Source organism: Danio aesculapii, chromosome 21 (genome assembly GCF_903798145.1).
Source record: "Danio aesculapii chromosome 21, fDanAes4.1, whole genome shotgun sequence".
In the NCBI taxonomy this organism is placed as follows: Eukaryota; Metazoa; Chordata; class Actinopteri; order Cypriniformes; family Danionidae; genus Danio; species Danio aesculapii.
The window spans coordinates 23,269,707-23,295,691 of NC_079455.1; the positions used below are offsets into that span (position 1 = coordinate 23,269,707).

Consider the following 25,985-nt stretch of genomic DNA (forward strand, 5'->3'; position numbering starts at 1 on the left):
CACTGAGACAATTGTGAATGAATTAATAATTTATTAATAACTGCAAGATTACATGTTTCTAGCCTATTTTGGAAAATAGCACATTTCACTGACACTAATATACAAATCAACAGATTCCAGCATCAGATTCCTGTTGGCTTTCATCAACACAATACTTGAGTGAGGACCGACCATATAAAAATTACCTCATTGGCAAAACACTGATTTCATTTTTCATAAACACACTAGAAATAAATAACTTTATCAGTAAATCAAAGGTATGAATGGAAAAAATGGCCTTCTGGTTTCTTTAAACCAGACGGTTTCATTTATTAAGGAAATGCATTTATCTGAGATGAAACCATGATGCTTAGCATTTGTAGTGTGAACAACACTATATATACAGCTGCTGCTGCATTTCCTGTGAGAAACAAGAACTAGACTCCTCTGCAAATTCAGTAGAATACATGCAAAATGGATATGTTAGATGACCCAATGCACAAGAATTTCATAAAACAAAATTCTTCACGTCTTCCCATGCACTCTTGTTTATATGCTTGGATTAATATCCTCCACACATTTGAATACTAAATGTATGTTTTCTTCTGTGCATGATAAAGAGATGCTTGCAAGTCTGTAAAATCTTGTTTAAAACAATTTACTCTGACCCTATAAACAGAAAATGTCCTTAAAGCTATTTCAACAGCCTTGCCTATTTTGACAAAAAAAAGACAGTTCAAAGCACAAATGGCCTACAAGACATTCATCCACCAGATTACCGCTAAAATACAGTGCCAAACGTAACGTGATTATAAATAAGAAGAAAGTCTATAGAGTAACAATCACAGATGTGTCAATAAATAATAGCTTTATGTGCCACTTAAACATTTGTGAAAATAAATAGGTTAGTTTAAGCGGTTATTCATTTACATTAAATGATACAGGAACAGGTTTATGGCTGGAATGTTAAGATGAACTCCGCTTAGATAATCTAGGAGATAAGCAAGATGTAAAATTTAATAAAAGTGCAGAAATAAATAATATAAAATAAAATACTTCAAGATTCATTCAGTAACCACTAACCAGCTTACATAGACAATAAATAGACATAAATTCATATATGTCTGTTAGATCAGTTGAAGCCAAATTAATATAATAATAATGTTTTTTGCCAGATTAATTTGGCTTTTTGCCTAAAAAAATGATCACATGTACAAAAAAGCACAGTGTTCTAATCTACACCTACAAAATCTCCTCACATCTACAACTTACACAGATTGGCCACTTTCATATCTTTTCTCATTCACTCGACTGCTGTACACGCTCAAGTACATTAGATGTGTCAAGTGAGTCTAATGTCTGTAGTACATTTCATGACTGACTGTTTGACTCATTTCTTAAAATGAAGAAGAATAAAAACACAACTGTGCAAAAGAGAATGCTCATTTGTCACATGCAGCAGTCTGACTGTTCGGCACTTCAAATCTGTGTGTACTTTTTGTTGCGTGTTTATCAGGACGCATGCAGATAACTAACACTGCATTACAGGATACAGGAAGTCAAAGAGGTTTAAAATGACAGGGACAAACCACACCTGTAGACATGAGTGTTTTAGAGGTAAAATTCAACTCGATTTCTTGTAGAGACAGTGTTTTTGACTTGGCGAACATCAAACGTCATCAAAGATTCGGTTTCGAGAAGATGACATCGAGAGGTACCTTCCACCAGCATGTCTGTGGGAAAAGAAAAAAAAGGGCACAAATTAAATGCACGCAGACAAATAAATCTTGTGACATCAGTGCTGCAGAGATCAGGTTTATTATTTTTTTGAAAAACCATAACCTGAAAATAGGTTAGCATTTTGAACACTTGTGTCATCGCAGAAGCTGATAGATTTTAGTTTAAATGCTTAAATTGTGCTATTTACAAAACACCATTTTCAGCTAAAAACTAAAATCCTTTAGTTCATCTTCACAAAAAAACAGCACAGAAACTACAAACCGAAAATGATTTTAAAACCTTTCAAAAAACCTGTTGGGTTTTTATAGAGGAACCAAATGTGATACAAACTTGTGTGTTAAATACAGTAAATACATGATGATTGCTTTAACTACCCCACCAAGTAAAAAAATGTTTGGATTGCTTGTCTTAACTCCTAATGTCGCTAGTTAACACACTGAATGCATTTTTTTTTTAACACATCCCATAATTTCTAAAATATTAACCTCTACCAAATGTTAGATATGTCGGTTTATGGTAAAAGTACCGGAATTAATGCATATACTATGAAAAATAAGAAAATATGAAGTGTAAGACCGATTTATAAACAAAAAAAAGTCTGCCATAAAATGTCAGATTCTCATTTAACATGTTTTCTTGTTTGTTTTTTTTAACAATAAAACAAAAATCAAGTGTAGTGGTGGAACACGATGTTGTTTGATTTTTCTTGTAAATCAACAATGCTGTGTGTAAACCATTATTTAAAACATTCTTTAAACTACTTAATCAGTCATCATTTAAAACAGTAAAAACATGGTCAACCGTTTGGTAGAGCGGCAGTCAAGGGTTAATGTCAATCTAACCTGCCAGTGTCAGACTGCAATGGGTCATCAGTAAGTGTTTCAGCATTAAAATCCAGAGGCTCGGCATCTTGTAACAACTCAATGCTGTCTCGTCCTGATTGGCTGCCACTTCTTGTGTACTTGGCTTCTGTGGGGGAAAAAAATAACTTAGGGTGCTTTCACATTTGTTGTTGGGTAAGTGTGGCACGGGAGAAGCTGCAAAACTGCTGTATACCACATCTTGCATGTCTCTAGTTTGAACTTTGGACTTTAAAAATGTAGTTTCATTTTCTACATGCTAACACATGCATCTGTTTATCATGACTGTCAGTACAAATAATGAAAAGAGAGTTGTTTTCTGCTGAAGTAGAACAGAAACCAGATAAAACAATTAAACATTCTCTCTGCTTGCAGAATTACAGAGTTGCAGTTACACTTGTCAGAAAAGTCATTAAATGCACTGAAAATATTCATTCAAAGATGAGTCCCTAGATTTACTAAATTGTTTTAAGTTAAGTGGTTGTAAACAATGTATTTGGCCTGAATTTAAACAAACAAATGAAGTCGAACATTACTAAATTTAATTTGTTTAATTATTTAATTTGTTTAATTAAACATATAAATTGATTTCAACAATTTTGCAGACATCATTTTTTTCAGTGTGCATAAATGCACAATTCATACCTGATTAATAGCAGCTCGCTTCTGGCATTTGTTTTGATTGTGTTCATGTTTAAAGTGAAATGTACCTAAATTAGCATGAACCGGACTCTGATGCAGTACACCGGTGCACACATGAGTTCAGAAGACAGCATTCACATTAGCCAGACAAATCAAACTCCGACATTAAAACCAACCCAGATGTGCACCAAAAGTGCTAGTCAGTAGTATGTTTCATCCAAAAAAAGCGAATTAACTTTGTGCAAAAACTGGATTATTGATTAAAGACATTGACTAAAGCAGTGTTTCCATCTAACGAATCAAGTGAACAAAATCGCCACTTCCTGGTATCTGGCGCCAAATATCAACAGTAAAAACAGAATTTGCTGCGATAAGAGAAGCTGCAGAATCTTTTCTTTGTTTAATAAATGACTGTGCCTCAGGAGGCAATCCTGACATGCGGTGAAAGCGTGGTGCCGTTGGAAGGCGTGAGACGTGGAACACAGACACTCTTGATTCTGGAGGTCATTACTAATATAATAACACTAATTCTGAGATGGTTAAGGCATTTTAGAATGGCCAAAACAACATTTGAGATGTTTTACAGTGTGCTCAGCCTGCATGATGGTTTATTCATTAGCACACATTTTTGTCATCACATGATCTCTTATAACAAAATCACATGACCTTTTTTAATGCGCATACTGAAATTTGCTCTGTAAAAATGATTCCATCGTAGTTTATGCGCATCTTTTCTCATCAATTAAAAAGTTTATTCTACTCAGTTATGCGCATACATTTTTTTTTAATGCGTATTTTCAAAATTTAAACCCATCTTGGTGTTTCCATCAACCGTTTTTTATGCACATATTCAAAATGCACTTAAAAATTGGTGGATGGAAATGTAGCTAGTGTTAAAGCACCCTTAAATTGTCTTCTCAAACTAGTGTTGTCCATATGCATTTGCATAGAGCCCCAAAAGGTTAAAAAAAAGAAACTATTTTCCAGAGGAGTACGTGATATGATTGATCACGGCTGGTCTCTTATTTGTAATCGTTAGTAAGCCAATTGGATTATTTCAAACTCACTGTAAATAGCTCGTCTATCATTACTCTCTTATCTTCGTTTTTTGAAGAACCCACCACATCTACCTATTTTCCTCCTCGAGAACTACCTGATCTCGTACTCCCTTACATGCTCATTGACCAGGCGGGAGCCCTGGGGCTGAATTCTCTCCCAGGACAAGATGCCAAACCTGCTATTATAATCAAGCAATATCTAAGTGTGAACTCTTGAAACAACTACAATCACCTGACAGGTCTCTAATGTCAGTTGACCATAAAAATGACCAGTTTTTGTATTTGTCAATTGTTACTTTAAAACCTCCAGTGCTTGTCACTATGCACTGCCATTATACTGTATGAATTAGTAAAAGCAGGTCATTAAATAAAATCTCCTATGTGGTATGAAAAGGGCATACATCATTGGAAACAACACAACTGTGATTGAATATAATGATGATGAAGATTTAGCATTTTTGGTTGAACTAGCCAGCAAGAGTACAACAGGACACAAGTGTTATTGGGCACAAAACATACGTCGGTTTGTGTTAGCATTTAGAGTTTCCCCATAGTTGGTTTCCTTCATCTCAGACATGGAGGTCCGATTTCGGGCAGCAATTTCATCTCGCTGAGCATAACGCTCTCTCCATTCCTGTTAAATGTAAAAAAAAATAAAAAAAAACATTTACACACCGGAATAACCATATGCTATTTAAATACATACTGTATACAATTATATAAACATACTCTTCGTCTGTTCTCCCCATCTTCTATTCTTTGCCGTTTTCTTCTTTCTATGCAAAACACAACAAAATAGATCAAATAAATATTTTTTTTACAAGATGTCATTTAAATTTCATGTGTGTCCCAATATGCTTGTGAAGTTTTGGCTCAAAGTACCCTAGAGATCATTTATTTAGATTCTTTATGTCAGTGTTTCTCAACCACGTTCCTGGAGGACCACCAACACTGCATGTTTTGGATGTCTCCTTTGTCTGTCACACCCATCACAGGTCTTTTAGTCTTTGCTAATGAGCCGATGATCTGAATCAGGTATGTTTGGTTTAGGAGACATGGAAAATGTGCAGAGCTGGTGGTCCTCCAGGAACATGGTAAGGAAACACTAATTTATGTAGATTATTAAGTGGTTTTGTAGCTAGAGCTAGACAAAAAATACAGTTTTTAGTTCATCATTTTTGAAAAATTGGTTAATTTGATAGATTCAAAATGTTCTGTATTCCAGCGGGTTTCTACATGTGAGATGCAGCTCAGGTGCACATCTGAGGAAGAGCAGAAAGGCATGGGTGATGTCACTAGGCCTGTCACAATATCTATTTTTATGTACATCATATTGCACCAAAATATATTGTGATAACGATATTATTGTCATTTTGATATTACAATATTATAGTTAATGGCAATATTATAGCATCACAATGCAGTACACTCTTCAAAAAAACACATTTTATTCTTGAGAATATGTAATTAAATTATAGTCCTTTTTAACAATTGAATAATTAGGCATTGGAATCAGAATGTGAAAACGTATATCCTAAGCAAATAAATAATTATAAATGTTAACAAAAAAGTACAAGGTAAAAAGTAACAGGCTCTGACATTTGCTACCAGATCTAATTTTAGTTGTCAGCCACCCACATGAAAATATACTATAGTAATTTATAGTAAATACTACAGTGTTTTTTTAACCATACTGACACTGACTAGGTTAAAATGTTGCTATTTTTTATGCATGGGCGATATATACCGCATCACCAAAAAGATCGAGGTCATGTCTAGTGTTGTGCGACATGTCGATATATTGATTATTGTGAGACAGACTTTTCTATATAGTTTATCTGTAAACATATGCAGCGCAGTACTGTTTATATGCATTACAGAAGCAAAAAAAACACACATCAACGTGAAGAAATAGCCAAATTCTGTGAAACATACATGAAGCGTGTGAAGCATCATATAGAGCAGAACGACTTCTCTTTTGTGGCTTAATTTGCAACTTGAACTGTCAAATATACACTGGCATGTTGAAATGGCTTGCTTGAAATCTTGCTGAGCATTCACAATGAGAGTAATTCGAAGATATTTTACCTGTATAATGAGCAATAATAAGATGCAAAGCAATGTGTGCTCATGCTTCACTTGTAGAAAATCACATTATTTTTTCATATATCTTTTTTTATAAACAGCTACTCAGCTAACATGAAAATTAATGTCATATTTGCTTGTTCCTCTAAAAGGCTCGATTGGTAAGATAACATCATGGCTCCATGTCACTCCCCTACAAGCGTTTACTTTTGCACTGTGTAAACAGTCCAGTCAGAGCAGCAATGTTAGCTGCCTGAATCAGACAGAAATAAACAGCACACAGCTAACTTCTGCTCTCTAAAATAAAATCTGACAAGTGTCTTTTACATATTTTCAGAATAAGCATGTGTAAGTAATATAAGACCTTCTCATATCTTTTGCGAATTTGTTATTTGAGATGTAGAATGCATGGTAAGCAGCAGAATAAAAAGACACGCACAGAGAGAGAGACACTGCACGTGTGCTGAAGATTGTGGCTGTTTGATTGATAAATATGAATTTGTAGCTAAATTGTTAGTGGTGTCAAACAGCATTTCCCGTTGTTTACATCCTTGTTTACATCCTTGCTACAACATACCATTAACGCTGGAAACTGTGCATGTAATAGACCAATTTTAACAAATAAAAATACTTACAGGTTGTGGCTCACAATCGTAAAAAGCTTTTAGTCGAATCCAGCACTGGGAGAGATTCTGGAAGTTCTCTTTTGTCAAATGCTAGCACTATATCTTTTTTAAATACATATAATTCTCTGGAACATAATTAAAATGAATTGTTAGCACTTCTCTCTTTGTGTCGTGTCCTTTGGAAGCCCAAATACAGAAACAGAAAAAGCTCTGTGGAAATAGCAGCATTTGGACGGCATTTTAGCTTTCACTGCTTTAACATTACAGCACCTCAGGCCACGGCCCCTTCGCTGCACAGGGGTGTGTGCGTGAGGTGAATGCACGTAACCGGAAATGCTTGTGATCCCACTTGCCCGGATGTATTTTTTTTTGTAGTCCCCAAATTCGTTCGTGTAGGCTTTGCTAAGCTAACTCTGTAAAAGCCAATGTCTCCCTTTGCATTGAACTTTGAGCATATTACATTCAGAGTTGTTTATGTTCACACAGCTACATTACGCATCAACTAACGTTTAAAATATCATATCATAGTGGACCACCCCTTTAATAATCAGGTATTAGAGTCAGAATGTGAAAACGCATATCCTATATTAATAATAATAAAGGTTAGCATAAAAGTGCAGGGTAAAAAGTAACAGAGGCTGCGCTATCTGCAACCAGATCTATTTTCAATTGTCAGACACCCACAAGAAAATATACTAAAGTAGTAATACTAATTACTAATAGTGCTTTTTAACCATACTGCCACTGACACCTCCAATAGAGAGGTTGCACAATTAGCTAAAATAATGCTAGAATAGGTTTTATGTATAGACTATATATTGCATCACCAAAAGTGATTGAGGTCATGTCCATGTGTTGTGCAATAAGTCGATATATTGATTATTGTGACAGGCATATTCATTGATTTAAGATTGACAGGACGTGAAGTGGGAGAAAGAGGGGGACAGGGTCAGATTTAGGGCCACAAGCAGGAAATTTAACTCGGGATGTCCGGAGCGCTGTTGCGCTATATGTCACCACACTAACCACTAGGCTATCGCACTGACCAGTGTTTCATAGCTTTATTAATATATGTATTATATATTTAGCAGCGATTCATCTAGATCTACTGTATGTTCAAAGGTCAGATTTTCAGTCATCATGGGTGGAGATTGTGATGTGACAATCTGCGCATTTTCACACACAAATTCTGATTTATGGAGATTATTACCATTATAGATTGGTTGTTTGTTTGTCGTAAACACATAAGCATTCAGTCATTATGTAAAATTGTAGAGCTGTAGCAATGAGCAAATGAGCGATGCTTGTCTGAATATTTTTTTAGCGTCACAACTTCTCATATCAACCACAACTTAAGTTATTTTTATACTACCGGTCAAACCGTAAGCTTGCAGTGAAATCTTTATCATGATTATACATCTGAAATTACTCGTGTAGATGGATATAGATTGTGCTTGTGGTAAATGTCTGTATGCACAGTTTATATTTAGGCACTAACATTTTCAAGCAACAAAAACAGCGTAATAGAATGTTATTATGTCTTGAATTGTTGTATTTTTCATTTTATTTTGACATCCTCTAAAATAGCTTGTATAGCAAAAGCTTGTCAGACATATTAAGAACAAGAATCATGATATATTGAAAAACAAAATACTAATTAATTTGTTGTATCTAATTGACATGCATATTAATTAATTGACACATCTTTATACTTTACTACTATCCTTCAAATCACTAGCCAGAAAATAGATTTCCATTATTGAAAATATATTAAATGTGTGTGATCACTTTTCTTTATATAATTTTAGGTGAATAAAAATATATTAATTATATATTAAATAACACGTTATAATAATTGTCATATTAAAGGTCCCGTGCAGTGCTTTGAAATGTGCATTTTTATTCGATGTTTGATGTAATCTCAACCGAAATACGAAGAGAGTTGGACATAGTGTAGCTCCTCCCCCTTTTTTAAAAGCTCTGTGCTCTGCCAGTGAGAGTGGTTGAGCTCAAGCTCATCAAATGAAAAGTGAATGGCTGTTTCTCAATTCCAAGAATGCAGAAAACGGACTTGCGTTCTTGTAAAGACCAGTCTTGCCAGGTCACCTAGGAAGAACGAACTCGGGAGAACAGAGAACGCGTCCTGTGAGAAATGAGATGCTGCTTTCTTCCTGATGGTCACATGACCTTCACGAATTTTTAATGGAAAATTATTTAAACATTACGGCATTCATACAACGATTTATTGTTTTCCCCTTTTCAAAATATATACTCTGCATAAAACTTTACAAATATACATTGCACAATATAAATAAAACAGATTTTATTACGAATTTCTGCAAATTTTTGCATCCTTAATGTGTTTATTCCTTTATTAGAATTTTCATGGTAATATTTATATTCACCGTCTCATTTAGGGAAACTCCTGAGGTAAATCAGTTATATCTCTGAACTTTAATAATAAACCTGTAAAAAATGTTGCGCTTCCCACCTCCAGTCGGAATGACTTCTGGGACTTCTAGAGCGAGTTCGGTGCTCAAGTCAGCATCGCTGCATCCTCGATATCCATAGATATATACACTAGATATCGCATAGGGACCCTGAGCATGCGTCAATAGAGCCGCCACATTTGTACAGTGCTCCCAGGACAAATGTCATTCAACCGCACTAGTCAAGACAGTGTTACTACGTAAAGATGCTGGACTTTAGTGCAGTCTACGGGTGTAGTAACAGGCTAACAAAAAAACAGGTAACGTTATTGATGGTAATACAGTCACTTACTCCATTCACCATAAGGCAAAGTAGCACCAATTCGCACTAAATACTCTGCTTATGCTGGTATTGTTGAATAAAATCAGCAAACAATGTAAATGAAATATGACAACGAGATGCTGCGGTGCCAGAAACTTGTATTGTTATCGGCTAAGTGAACGAGTCGTTCATAATGGAGATTCATTCACAAATGAATCGCTTCCTCCGTCAGTATGAGAAGTTAAAGTGGGAGAGGGGGTGTGTTTCAGGACACAGATTAGATCAAATTTAATAGGAAGGGAGGATAATAAATTTCCATGCACACAAACACAAGCTTTTTGTCAGGAATGCCCGTGTGGTCACTTATCCATCAATGTAGAAAATTGATGTAAAATTATAATTTTCATAATTAAAAAAAAAAATTGCATACTAACCTCCGGGAAAACTCCCGATCATAGATATATGTGTATATGTCTCGCTTTGGATGGCCACAGTCCTCCACTGCAGCTTGGTCCCGCATTCATTTCAAAGGAGCGCAACCCTGTACTAAAATGGCGGCTCTGTTGACGCATTCCTTCCAATAGACAACAACAGGGTAGGCGACATCTAATGTATATATCTATGCTCGATATCAAGAACACATCCGGGAACTTTCACGTGTCCTTCGTTCTTGCAGTCTTGAGTTTTGAAACAAAACTTTGGCAGTTGATGATGACGTTACACAAGAACAGAAGGACGCAAGACCGCTGAAGAACACATATTGAGAAACAGCCAATATGAAGCATCTTGAAAGGGGCTGGGCATGTCAGATACTAGAGAGCATTTGATTGGTTATGATTTGATGAAAAACTGAAGTATGAGATGACATCAATAAAACTGTTTATCGGTAAAGCTTGTCTTCTCCCAAATGCAACTAACAAATCAATCCGTGCACTGTTTCAGAAAGAAGTTGTCTCAAAATCATATGTTATTGCTTATTGGAGCAATTTTACTAATATTTCAAAGTGAGGAAAAGTTTGGCTTTTGCCACACATATATCTATATTGTGAACAAAATCAGAGAAGTGTCTTTTAAATTAATCCACAGATTCTACCCAGTAGAATAGCTATTACACTAGATATAGAGTAGTTATTTAAAAAATTTTAATCGGATATTAACGCATTGTGCGCTTTCTGTAATTTACAAAGTGAAACAAACATACATGTATTTTGGTACTGTACCTACACAAAAATATTTTGGGGTAACTTTTGCAAATTTGTGAGTTTATATATTACAATTTTTCTTTGTTTTGGGAAAATGTGTTATTTGGTTTTATTGATACTAATACTTAGAAAGCGTTCTACTTCATAAATATTTTTCTTTTACTTGCTAAATACCACATCCATGAATGCAAATTCATCAATAATAAACTGCTTTTTAAGGTATTCATAATAGAATTGAAACAATATTTTGAAACACTTTCTGGTTCAGGAGACACTAAAAACACTAAGGCTAGGAAAACATTATATTGTCAAGCCCTATTTAAAATTCCCCTGTAACATCTTCATTTTAAATTACTTACACTCTTAATATTTTATTTTTATTTTAAGCTTTACTTTATATGTATTTCTTGTTTAACTTATTGCATTTTATTTTTATTTGATTGCCGTTTTTTTTTTTTATTATTATTTTTTTTTATTTACATTTATATTTTTCTTTACTGCTTTATTCCCCTGGCTTGCTCTGTTCCTTCTATAGTTCACAATGTTTAATTATACTGTAATAATTACTGACCATTTACTGTTCAATAAAAACAAAAAGAACTGTTTATCCATTTAAGCCAGGGGTGCCCAAACCTTTTCTTATGAAAGACCAAAAAACAAACATAGCTGAGAACTGTGGCCCGAAAGTTAATATATCTAACTGTTACAAAGTTGCCATGGGAAATTTCCTAGTTTAAAAGAATAGTATTTAATTAAAAATAAATAGAAAGCTTTACTTTAATCTTATTAGGCTAACTAGTGCATTATATATATTTTTTTACATTTTATAATTAACTTATTACAATGAAAACAAACAATTCTATTTCTAACACGATGAACATTTAAATAAATCTGATTCATTTACAACATTTCATTAAAACATTTGATTCAAGTTTGCTTTTTTGTAGCGCAACAATAAAACAAACAAACAAAAGATTATGTTAAATTAGAAATGACAATCTCTATAAAAGGCATGGGATGGCAGAGCAAATCAAAGGTTATCATGGAGCCTACTTTGGGTATCTCTGATTCAGGCGGAAGTGACGAGCTTTACATGTTTATATCAGTTTTATATTATCTAAATGTGAATTTTGTCACTGTTTTGGAGCACACTAGCTTATAGATATCTTAAAAACCATGATACTAACATCTAAAAAATTTAATTTCATGGGACCTTTAAATCTTAAATTTACACTTTAACAAGTGCACTGAATGATTATGAAACATAACATAATTTTCAAATATATATAAAAAAAAAGTAATATATTCTTTATAAATGTATACCTCTGCGCAAGAGTTCTCTGCCTTCATCTATGAGGTCTGAGGTCATTTCGTTTTCTCCCATGAACTGCTGAAAACCCAGGAGATTCAGACAGCGTGTGCCAAGACTGGACGGTAATAAAAAAAGAATTACTATAAATTAGTCAGAAATTACAGTATAACATCTGACACGTAATACCCATCAGTCAGAAATTACAGTATAGCATCTGACACATAATACCCATGTTACATGAAACCGTTGGATGATTCTAAGAAAAGATATTAGACACCTGAAATATGTAGCAATGCAGAGAATGACGATCAACATCGGGTAATAGATGTAGAAGCCATTGGCAATGAAGGACAGGACTCGCATGGAACCCATGATCTATGACATTCAATTAATCATAGTAATTAGACATCTCAAAAGGCCCATTGCTTTTGCTTGCATATTAAAATAATCATATATATTGCTGAAAGACTCACAGAGGTGTATGCCGTCTGCTTCTTTGCTTGGTGGGATATGGCAGAATCCATGTGAATCAGTCCCAGGAAGTTTAGACATAGTGGTGGAGTCAAACGGCAAAAAAGCCTTGCAAACATCACACAAGGTTTGTGCTTCAGAGAAAACATTAACAATACAATTCAGTTCAATTCATACACGATACTGTTCATTTGTGAAACGTACATGCCGCTGAACTGCAGGCTGTAGGCGTCAGTTTGGTGATGTGAGGCCAGGTAATAGTAGTTGAAGACTCTAATGCGAAACACAGTGGAGTAGACGCAGGTGCAGAGGAAAAAGATGGTGATGAAGCACGCCATCTACAGGCCAAAATCAGAATAATATAAACAACAGGTCAGACTCTAAGCATTGGTGTTTTGTAATGAAATAAAACAAAGGCCAAATTAACAAACTTAAATAATTAAAATATCCAAAAAGGAAAGATGTTCAAAATTCTTTATCAAACTTCTATATTTGTAAGTAAACAATGCAAACAAATGCTGAAAAACAGTCCTGAAAGAAACTCAGTTTACAGTTTTCGCTAAAATATTAAGTAGCACTGTGATGATGATGATGATGATAATAATAATAAGAAATGTTTAAGTATCAAAAAATCATACTGGAAAGACTTCTGAAGGATCACGTGGCACTAACATCTGGATTATTGATGCTTAAATTTCAGCTTTGGCATCACAGGAATAAACTGTATCATATAAATGCAGCCGAAGTGAGCATAACAGAATTTTCCACAAATAAACGTTAGCTAATAACAAAGTTTTGAATGGTATTATCAAAACCATAATTGAGTTTATTAATTATCATCTCTCTGCTTTATTTTTTCTATTTAATATTCACTTTCCCTATTTTTTTACCTATTTACTTCTTTAATGATCCAAATCCTTGTATGTGAATATTTAAAACCAGAGTTAATGTTTGATTCAATAAAAACCTTGATCCTAAAATATATATATTTCCATCATAGATATTCCTGGAATAGATTACAGACCTCCAGCAGACTCACCTCAATGTACAGATAGTTGTAATCCCTCTCGGCAAGCTGGATGAACACAGCAAAGAGTGACAGAACGGGACGAGTACTGAAGAAAGTGCACTCAGACCAAACCACAGCCACCGAAAAGAACGCCAGAACCACTGCCAGAACACGGTAAAACCACTGCTTCAGCAAACACTCCCAGTACCACTCTGATGAAGGAAACAATGGATAGTAAAGAAAGGGTCAACTGGTTTTCGTTAAATCTACTGTTTATCCAGTTTCTACCTGCTGTAGGAGTATAATGTAGCGTCTGAACCAGCCTATTGGTTCTGGAGGAGCAAAACTGTGAACAAACTGGTGAGAGGTGCTAGTTTCGTTCTTGGCGACGTCCTCGAGATGGATAGCCTGTTCCAGCAAAATCTGCCACTGAACACGAGTGCGGTTGTGCCGCTGTACAGCGTAGATCACCTAAGAAACCAGCGGTTACTGTTTTTCTGTGTTTAAAACTGTTCTAAAACTGTGAAAACACTGAGTGGTACCTGCTTGTGTAGTTTTGAAAGGCTTCTTTCAGTAGGATATGTGTTTTGCTTATCATCAAAATCCTCAAAGTCGTCCATATTCCTGCCCATTTTCTCCTGATATTCAAGTGGACACTAAAAGTAAAGTAAAAGATATAAATATTTAATATCATTCAGTAAAACTAAGAGTGTGTTCATTCTTGATTCTTTTGGACCAAAACAGAAAGTTACATATCATATGGTCATTTTTAAGACCATGCTAAAGATACAAAAATATGAAGTAAATTGTGAAACAGAACTTCCTGAGCATCCGAACAATTCTATATGGTGGTCTCGACACTTTAAAGGTGCAGTATGTAAGTTTGACACCCAGTGGTTGAACTAGATATTGCATTCCTGGATCAAAACAAATGCAAGCGCTGGTTGCCAGATTGAGGACAGAGGAGCGAGCCTGATGATTGAGGCTACAGGCTTATTTAAATGGTGTTCTAATAAAAGCAACAGCAAATATAGAATGAGTATTTTCCATATTAAAAGGGGTTTTTGTTCTTGCCAGCACCTTGAATTGATGTATAAGAAACGGCTTCTGTTTCTTGTACAACTGTTTTCTTCTGAACAACAGAAAACTGACAATGATCACCTCAGGTACACCTCATGTGCTTTATTCAGTGTTAAATGCAAACAACATTTTACATGACATTTATTGCCATACTTCTGAAAGCAGCAGTGACTAGTTCACCTCAGATCTTGAAAATAAAATAAACTGTTTGAAATTGAACTTTAGAACTTACTCCACAACACAGTGATTCAGCTATACGTTAATAATGTTAAAGAGGGTTTAATATGCATTAATTTAATTTCGTGAGTGAGTGCATATTCTAAATTCTAAATGGCTCTATTTAAATTTCTGTCATGTTTCATCTGGTGCAAACAGCCCAATTGCTTATCACTGCAAGTCTCATCAGGTGGTGTGTTGTTAGGACACCGAGTTACAATGTAACCTGCTAACCTAATGCTTGCATCCGTAATATTTATATTAATTGCTAATTAATAACCTCACGTGGAACTCTGAATATGCGTCTCATGTCTGTGTGTGCTACTGCCCACCGGAAGTCAAATTTTGTTAATGGACACATGCTTTGCGAGCCTTTCTGAATGAATGAATGAAATACGCAGTTTTCCAACAAGGCAACCCTGGGTACTGAAATATAACTGGCTAAAGTGGCATGGTTAAAAGAACCAAAACATTTTCAAAGCAGAATAACGGAGTTCAGCATTGTTTTTCAGATAAACAAGAATATTCACTTAGCATGTTTCTTAAATATCTGCAAACAAATCATGGTATTTTTATGCTTTAGAAGAGTCAAAAACTTACAGCACCTTTAATATTGAACTCTATGATTAATAACTAAAATGCTTACAAGCACATAAAAACACCAGCAGGGATTTGTCAACTCTTCCTCTCACCTTTCGGAGAATGGTGTCTACGTTCTTTCTCAGTGGATGGTTATATTTGATGGATTCGTTGATTTTTCTCACTTCCTGTAATAAAAATACAAATATTTAAGTCACAATATTGGCTAAACCACTTTTATTTGGAGCCGGTTGTATAAACTGCTAGTTAAAAAGTCATTAAAAAAGCAATACTGGTCAAACTGGTTTATAAGATTCAGTCTTAAAGGTCCCATGAAGTGCTTTGAATTGTGCATTTTTATTTGATGTTTGACGTAATCTCAACCGAAAACACGAAGAGAGGGTGGGACATAGTGTAACTCCTCCCTTTTTTTTCAAAAACGGCCAATATCGTTTTGTTTAATCACATCTCTGCCAGTGAGAGTGGTTGAGCTCAAGTGCATCAAATGAAAAGCAAATGAGAAGCATCTTGAAGGGGGCGGGGCATGTCAGACACTAGAGAGCATTTGATTGTGACGAACTACAAGATTTACATGTTTATATCAGTTTTATATCTTCTAAATGCAAATTTTGTAACTGTTTTGGAGCACACCAACTTATAGATATCTTAAATATCTTAAAATATCTTAAACAATACTGATACTAACATCTAAAAAAGCTTTATTTTATTTTCATGGGACCTTTAAAAATCAAAAGAAACAAAAGACTAGAATCAAAATTTACAATGTTTATTTTGCTAGCTCACATTGTTAATTTTAATGAGAACAATTAATCAATGCAAATTAATCTACTGACGAAAACAATTTGTTTTGGTAATCTTCAATCAAATTCTGACCATTTGCTTTCTGTGTTTGGAGTGGTGATTCTTCTCTGTTGATGTCAGTTTGATGGATTCAGCCAGTTCACATGGACTTTAAAGGTCCCGTAAAATTAAAATAAAGTTTTTTAGATGCTAGTTTCAGTCTTTTAGTTTTAAGATTATCTATTAGCTAGTGTGCTCTAAAACAGTGACAAAATTCATGTTTAGAAAATATAAAACTGATATAAACATCCAAGGCTTGCAGTTTGTCATTTCCGCCTAAATGGATCAACGATTTTGCACAGTTTAGCTCCAACTCTAATCAAACACACCTGCGTATAGATTTTTAGTGATCTTGGAGACACTGATTAGCATCTTCTGATATGTTTAGTGTTGGAGCTAAACTATGCAGGACACCGGCCCCCCAGGAACGAGTTTGTTCACCCCTGCTCTAGTATCTGACATGCCCCGCCCCCTTCTCATTTGCTTTTCATTTGATGCACTTGAGCTCAACCACTCTAATTCCACGATCACATTTTGAGTATGCGAAATTCTGTTGTACGGCTTTGTGAGAAGGGGCGGGATTAAACAAGATTATTAGACATTTAAAAATGTGAGCGATTGGTCCATATTTAAAATTTCTGCCCAAGAGGTCATATTTCAATTGGTCTCAAGCAGTCATGTGATGCGATTTCGCAGGTCAGAGTTCACCAAGTTTGAACTTTGCAATGCAGCGAACTGCGAAACTTGTCACACGAGCTTGCATTTCTGGACTGACGCATTTGTGTGCGTATGAATGGAGGTCTATGGGGAGAAAAGTTCAGAGTGACCACCAGGGGCGTTGCTAAACATAAAGCTCTTCTGGGGCACCACTCTTAATAAATATACTTGCATATGAAGTAAATCAATTCTCAAAGCATTTACTGGAGCACGTGCCACAGTAAATTGGGTCTAGCGATGCCCCTAGTGACCGCTGCTTAACTGGCAGAGCTGTGATGAAAACAAAATGCTGTTGGCTGTTTTTTTAAAAAGGGGAGGAGCTTCTCTCTGTCCCACCTTTTCTTCATTTTTTAGTTGAGATTAGATCAAATATCAAATAAAAAATTTACATTTTAAAGAATTTCACGGGACCATTAACATATTATGTTTATCCTCCTTGCTCCAGATGTTAGCTTTCAAAGACCATCTAATCTGAACTAATATATCACAAGCTAATGTTTATCTGCAGCATATAAACTCGCATGTCCTTCACCTCCATGACATCTTCTAGGTTCTCCTCTGAATCTGCCTTCTCTGTCATGAGCTTGGCTGCTTTGAAGTAAGTTTTGATGAGGAGGTGACCCTGGCGCGAGGCCTCCCAGTACGAGCGAGGGATCTCCACCAGGCCGTAACCCAGCAGCAGCACCAGCAGAAACAGACCCCAAGTGTTGGCCGCAGTGATGCCGATGGTTTGCAGCTCATACCTGGTGAAGTGATGCAGAAAAGAGGAGTCAGTATGAACGGCACTTCTTGACCAAGATTAAAGAGTGTTCTGGATTGGTCTACAGACCAGGAGAGGTGCCACTGCGGATGCACAGCCACATAGATGAGAAGAGAGCCGAAGATGAAAAGGTATGTGCCATAATAGATGGCATTTTCAATGAGGGCTGTCTTGATCTTTCCTGTAATGGTGAATCCGCCAGAGCGAGCATACGACTGCATGAATGGCAGAAGGAGCCTTTGAAGATAAGACACTGTTGTTAAATACACTTCTTATAGGATCTACATACATGAGCAGGTATAAAATGGCATTTAGGCCCCATTTATTAACTTTTTCTTAACATACGAACCATTGGAATCTTTTTGGCTCGAGACTTCGGGTCTTATTCACTTCCATTGATTCTAGACGTCAAAACGGTTCATTAAGCTGCTTGATGTTGCAAACTAATATTTTCCTATTATATTATTCTAGTTTTTATCTATAGTTATGAGCACACTTGTATGTAGAGCATGTAGTTTGACTGGTTTCTGTTGTTTATTACGCCTAGTCATTTCTCCCATGGGGTGACTAAATCAGAAGTTCTAAAACGAGCGCACTTCTGCATTACAGAATAAGGTTAATACCAGGTAAGTGTAACTGTAAGATTTGAATATATCTTTCAAATACAAATGTTGCCATTGGTTTGAAGCATGCTAGCATTTAGATGAAACAATATCCGTAACAAAAGTTTTCATGTGGACTTTAAAGTACTTTGAAGTCTTTAACTGTGGCTTTACCTAGGCATTGTGTTACCCATGCATTAATAGATAGGGATGCATACATTGTTTATTTAACTTGTTTATTTATTCTATAAATGAAGATTTGCCCAATTTTGTGCCCATTTTATGAAACAGAATTTGTGTCCTTTGTTGTTTCAAAGCACATTAGAACAGATTGGTGAGGCTAATTCTGTTGCTTTCATGGCTGGATCTCACCTAACCACACTAATATCAGATAAAGACAGCACTATTCATGCACAATTTAAACCAATTTTTTTCAGCTGGTCTATATTTACTGGAAATAGAGCTATGCAATAAATAAATAAAATAAACGAAAAAAATGTTTTTCTTCAGGTTTCCAAATAAAATTTTGTCATTACGATTTTTATACAATAGAAACCATTTTAAAAAGTTAATTTAAAATGCATTTTTTTCACACTTTCTGTTAACCATAATATGAATTGGTCTTTATTTATGCAAATATACAGTAGCAACATATGCATACATATAGTTAAAATCAGAGTTATTAGTCCCCCTTTGAATTTTTTTTTCTTTTTAAAATATTTCCCAAATTACGTTTAACAAAGCAAGGACATTTTTACAGTATGTCTGATAATATTTTTTCTTCTGAAGAAAGTCTTATTTGTTTTATTTCAGCTAGAATAAAAGCAGTTTTTAATAAAAAAAAAAACATTTTAAGGTCAAATTTATTAGCCCCTTTAAGCTATATATATTTTATTCGACTGTTTACAGAACAAACCATCATTATACAATAACTTGTCTAATTACACAATCCTACCTATCCTGCCTAGTTAACCTAATTAACCTTAAGCCTTTAAATGTCACTTTAAAGCTGCATAGAAGTGTCTTAAAATATCTTGGTAAATATTATTTACTGTCAACCTGGCAAAGATTAAATAAATCAGTAATTAGAAATGAGTTATTAAAACTATTATGTTTAGAAATGTGTTAAAAATCTTCTCACCGTTAAACAGAAATTGGTGGAAAAAATAAACAGGGGGCTAATAATTCAGACTTCAACTGCATATATAAATGACAACTTTAAACTTAACTTTAATTACTTGTATGATCTTTTTAAAGATTAAGTTCGATTTAAAATACAAAAGAAAGAGCTTAGACTTTTTTGTAGTTTTTTTGAGAAGGAAAACCTCTAAAGGTATGTGCTTGGTTGTAGGGGTCCACAACATTTGTATAAGTATTTATCAGTATGGCTTGAAATAATGCAGTGTGACTACTATAATTATTTGTCTTAACACATTAAACATATAATAATATTATTGCAACATTTGATCTAAAACACAGAACTTTATTATTATATTAACATTGTGATTTTACTTTATAAATGTTAAATGGATTTGAAAAAAATAATACAATTTTATTTTATGATAAACTGAAATGTCGATACTTTTAATTGCGTAAGTCATGTTTAAACTATTATGCTTTTATTTTGCTGAAAAGTTTCTCTTTTTTTTTTAACAGTTTATGGTGTATGTTGTGTTCACAGATGCACTCAAATTCAGTGATGAGTTCATGTAGAGCAGCACACACACACACACACACACACACACACAATGCACTATGTTGTATTAGTGTAGTAACAGTGACATAAATTATCTGGAAGATTTAAGATGCAATTATCAATTCTGAAAAGGGCAAAGCTTTCTCACCAAGTAAGACACTGTGAGGTCCAATAAACAACTCTCCAGAAAACAGGCATGATGCCATCTGGAATGTAGCTCCATGGTTTATAGCACACACGTTGAGTGCTTTTGGATGAAGAAAGAAAATATATGTCCATAAGCAATATAACACAGTCTTTATTTGGACTGACGCCGAATTGACAGGCTTACCTTTTAGCGGGTGAGATGGAGGCATTTGCAGTCGTCTGCTCTGAAAGGACAGGGCTCATAGAGGGCGTCTGAGTTTGTGCTTCCTGATCAATTAAACACTGGTTGTAGATTGTCTGAAAATCAATGGCACAGGTTGGCTGAGTTGCATGAGGAATGAACAGCCCTGGACACTTGATTTGAGAGATTGAGCCACACTTACCGTGCTGACGTCCAGAGGAAGAATGAAGACGATGAGAAAGCACAAATACCAGGCCAGCAGCGTGCCAAAGAGAACCATGCGCTGCTGCTTTTTGAAGTCTCCATAGCGATGCAGGAGGAAGAGAGCCAAGAAAAAGACCACCACAATCTCTATTCCCAGCGCTGCCCCACTCATAGTGCTGACCGCACTCCACTCACTCTTCCTGGCACTGAGAGCAACTGCAGACAGACAGAAAGCAAAGAGCCAATGACAGACAGCTATTATAAACCACATGAAGGACAAGTTGGCATGGGAGATTGCAAAGAGCTCCTCCCTTAAGAAAATAGCCACTTCATGTCATCCTTTGTTGGAACATCAAACAATCTCACGTCAATTCATAACTTTATTAATTAATTCATTCATCTCCTTCGGATTAGTCTCAGCGGAATGAACCGCCAGCTATTCCAGCATATGTTTTACACATTGGATGTCCTTCCAGCCACAACCCAGTACTGGGAAACACCCATACACTCAAATTTACACACTCACTTATACACTAAGGTCAATTTAGTTCATTCAATTCATCTATATAGCACAGAACTTTGTACCGTGGGGGAAACTGGAGCACCCAGAGGAAACCCATACGAACACAGGGAGAATATGCACACTTTACATAGAAATGCCAACTGGCTCAGCCGGAACTCGAACCAGTGACCTTGCTGCGAGGCGACAGTGCTAACAACTGAGCCACTGTGCCACCCAACTTCTATTCATTCATTAATTTTCTTTTCGGGTTAGTCCCTTTATTAATCCGGGGCCGCCACAGCGGAATGAACCGCCAACTTATCCAGCACGTTTTACGCAGCGGATGCCCTTCCAGCCGCAACCCATCTCTAGGAAATATCAATACACTCACTCATACACGGACAATTTAGCTTTCTCAATTCACCTGTACCGCATGTCTTTGGACAGTTGGGGAAACCGGAGCACCCGGAGGAAACCCACACGAACGCAGGGAGAACATGCAAACTCCACACAGAAACACCAACTGACCCAGCCGAGGCTCGAACCAGCGACCTTCTTGCTGTGAGGCGACAGCACTACCTACTGCGCCACTGCGTTGCAATTTTTATTTATTTAGTGTCTAATTTGTATGAGTTTGTACAACCTCATTAATACATTTTAGTATAATTTAATCATCCCCCAATGAGAAGTAGGTTTACGGGTGGGATTTGGGTTCACGACTTAAAAATCATATGTTTCCATACAAATTAAATCATATGAATTTTTCACGAATTAGCCATGACATCTGCCAATATGTAAAATAGTAACGTTTCTTTGTGAGATCAAGCTAGCATGTCCATGTGTATTTTTAGATTGTACACAAAAAGAAATTAGAAACACTAAATGTGAGGGTGGTGAACCAATAATTCCAAACAAAAACTAAAACATAAAAATCTACGCTGACTGAAGATAATACACCTCTAAATATCCAAACAGTAACCAGAAAATTATGTAATTATTTCCAGGGATAGTTAGCTCAAATTTTAAATTAGTTTCAGTTTTAGTTCGCTCATCCACATACCATCAAAGACGTAGGAGACCTTTGTTATTTTAAAGTCTGTGTGAAATCAAAATTAACAATGACTACATTTACATGGACATCAGTAATCGAATTATTTGCCTTAACCTGAATAAGACAATAATATGATTAAGGTGTTTACATGAGTTGCTTTTTGAATGTTCCATTCATGATCCTGTTTTACATGTTATAGCACATAATTCAAATAATTCATAATTTCCTCTGAAGTTTCATGTATTTTCGGGTGTTTCTTTTTAAATTTGTCGACTTTAACTGCAGTTTGGCACTTTCACTTTCTTTTAGGAACATTTCATGCATGCCCCCACCGTGACAAACAAGATATTGGATGCGAGAAATTGCTGGAAGAGTGTAGTTTTAATGGATAGTATACCGCACACTGTATGGAAAAAAATGACCTCCGCATTTCACGGTGTCTGTGGTCCTTTACTGACTCTGTAGAATCAGAATCAGAATCAGAAAGAGCTTTATTGCCAGGTATGTTCACACATACTAGGAATTTGTTTTCGTGACAGAGCTTCTACAGTGCAACAGCATTACAGAGACAGGACAAAAAACAGATAATAAATATATTAAAAAAAAAAAAAAAAAAAAAGGTGCAGGGATTAGTGTCAAACAGCCATGTGTGTATAGACTATCCTGTCACAAAATGTGGCGAAAATCCTCCACGACGGAAATAGTTTAATTAAGGTGTTTACATGTTTGTACTTGTACTGTACTTCAATAATGCCACTAAAATCGGTATACCTCACATGTCTTTCTGTTTTTTTTTCTGGTTTCTGTTTAGTTTGATTATGACCTTAATCAGATTAAATTAATCAAAAATCACTTTACATGCTGTACTCTTAATCCGTCTTAATCGGATTAAAATCGGACTATTGGTGTCCATGTAAACATACTCAATGTTTTATTTGCTAGCACACATTGTTATTGTTTAGGTGGACAATTCATCAGTGAAAGTTCAAATGAAAAACAAATGTTTGTTTGGTAATCCAAGTGTGCATAGTAAATCAAAGCATTTAGACCTACAGTATATAAAAAGGTGTAAACCATAGGTCTCAGACCCAATTATCACAACTAAACAAGCTGTTCAAGAGTGCGTCCATACAGGAATTGAGTTTGAGACCTATGGTGTAAACAAAAAGTGTCAGCTCTCGTGTGTGTTTAAACCAGGAATCTCATGCTTCAAAATGTCTCAGATTAGTTCAGGATTGTTTGCCTGGGCTGTGGATCAAAGGTAAGGATGTTGCAAATTATGTTTAGTTTCTTGCACAGATTGGTTGTTTCCCTTCATAAAACTACTTTGTATTTTTTGTTTTGTTGTTGTCAAAGTGCCGATTACTGGTGATTTTGAATTTTATGAATAAACCAAGGACCATGGTTTCAGCTAAAACAAACTTCTTTAATGTTCTACTGTAGTAAAAAATGCACATCTACATCTTGGATAGCCGAGGCAGAGTTAATGGAACACCAAATAATCATTTTAGGGACAAAAATAGACTAGTGTTAAAAATCAAGTTAGTCACCAACTCTTTATTTTTGAGACTGGCTATAACATATTAATCTTGGTCACAAAATGAATAATTGTTTTGATTACCCATTGGCTAACTGCAAGTTTGTCAGACAGGTTTTTAAGACAGTCTTTAAACAACTTGCCTTAGGCTGATTACTTCAAATACTTCTTAACTATCCTTTTTTCTTTTGATGGTAAATAATAATGATTTTATCAAGCACAAATTTTATATTAATTTATTCAATTAATCTAATGTATTTGACTTGAATCGAGTTTTATGTGGTTACAAAACAAACGTGCTCTATAGTTCAAGGGATACGTACTTGCAAATATCTGACAGGGTTATTCAGCCATTCGTGACCGCTGACAGCAAATTGCATCTCAGAGAGTCTTTTGTATTTTCCTCATTTGAGCATAATGAGTAATTATATGCAATTCATTGATTCATTCAGGCCTAAATAATGGTACTATGCAATGCAGATAATCAAGTTATTCTGCTGGGCGTAGGGAAGTAGCGATGGGAAGTTCGGCGACTCGTTTCTTTTAGGACAAACTCGGTTCATTTCCACTTTGTTTCATAAGTTTGTTTATAAACAAATAGTAAACACATTTTAACACATGCATACTGAAAATCAGTGACTCAATCAGTCAATGAATCGAAAACTGACTCATGAACAAGTCGGACAGGGCTGTGTTTTCCTAGATCGTACAGACCAGCAAGAGATTCTTACGATGCTTTTGGGAATCGGTTTATCATTATCATCATCATAAGACAGACTCAGAGATCACCTTTAAACCAAACAATATATAAAGTCAAAGGCATATTATACGCACAACATTAAAACGCAAAGAATATTAATACTGATCAATGTTTTAAAAAATGATTAAACGAATTCGTCTAAAAGATCCGACTCAAAAGAATGATTCATAAATCGGACACCGCCAGTAACAAAGCATACGCATAACAAGACACAAACCTAATAGCACCTGCAATGCATTCCTAATCGTACACAATCGTTAGATGTCAACGCTTTGTTTCAGCTTAAATGATCTGACAAGCAGCTGATCTCTCGGGCAGAGCCCTTGTTGGATCTGAACTGAATCATGAGATCTAATGAACTCACCTTACATCAGATCTGCTGCAGACAAATATGTGACGCAGCATACATGTGTTCTGTTTCATTCCTAAATTAAAGAAAAATCTATAGCAGTGGCAACGATACAATTACCTGGAAAAAATCCACATTTCACTGATTTCCAGAAAATCACAAACGTCACGCCTCTGACGCGTCTGATGGGCGGTGGCCTATTTTCTTCTGGTGTTTACAGACTGGAGGCAGCTGCTTATCGCCAACTACTGTACTTAGGAGTAAATAATGTAAAAGGCAAAGTAAAATACTTTTTTTTTATTATGCAAGAAAGAAAATTTACAAAGATACAATATGAACAAAGTGACCAAAAGGGTTACAAAGATTCCAGGAAATTAAACAATATGATTTAATATGATTTACACCAAGAAAGAATTTAACATGCAAAATAATTGTTAGTTGTTAATATATATATATATATATATATATATATATATATATATATATATATATATATATATATATATATATATTGGTTGTTGACGTGACGTTGTTTTTTCCGTCACACATGACAAAAATGAAAATAAGTAGTATTATTTTATTATTTAAAATGCAGTAAATGATTAAACATTTCCTCCATGGACCCTTTGTAGTAAAAACTGTTATTATTTTATTTTTTTACATTTTGAGCCAAATCTCAAAACTTTTGTCTTTTGTTGTGACGGTCTCACAGCACAATTCAATAAATTACAACTTTTATCAGTTAAAAAAGGAAATCGTAAAATATTAATAAATAACTTAGGCTTAATTTTACAAGTGGCTATTGTAGTAAATGACAAGCATTGTTATCACAAAACTATATTTTAAAAAGCATAGTAAATGTATATTTTGTCACTGAAAACCATGTCCTCTGATGTGACACGATATGCTTGTGTTAAATCAGGCCAGAAAACTTGAATTAGTTGAAAATTATGTGACTAAATCTCCTGTGAAGTCCATGACATGTACCTATTAAGTTTTTGTCAGTGA

General features: G+C 35.2%; 1 protein-coding gene across 1 annotated transcript; it reads right to left on the reverse strand.

The window, feature by feature from the left end:
• Window positions 1-11: 11 nt before the first annotated feature.
• On the reverse strand, window positions 12-25,177 carry lmbrd2b (LMBR1 domain containing 2b). The gene is given in 19 exon segments (XM_056446298.1): window positions 12-1,712; window positions 2,562-2,688; window positions 4,799-4,913; window positions 5,009-5,055; window positions 12,267-12,370; window positions 12,533-12,630; window positions 12,729-12,834; window positions 12,931-13,064; window positions 13,766-13,947; window positions 14,024-14,041; window positions 14,044-14,206; window positions 14,278-14,391; window positions 15,724-15,798; window positions 17,721-17,931; window positions 18,018-18,185; window positions 20,395-20,493; window positions 20,578-20,690; window positions 20,777-20,994; window positions 25,098-25,177. Coding segments are annotated over 18 exon segments (2,112 nt in total). The 5' UTR covers window positions 20,951-20,994; window positions 25,098-25,177; the 3' UTR covers window positions 12-1,648.
• Window positions 25,178-25,985: the final 808 nt, after the last annotated feature.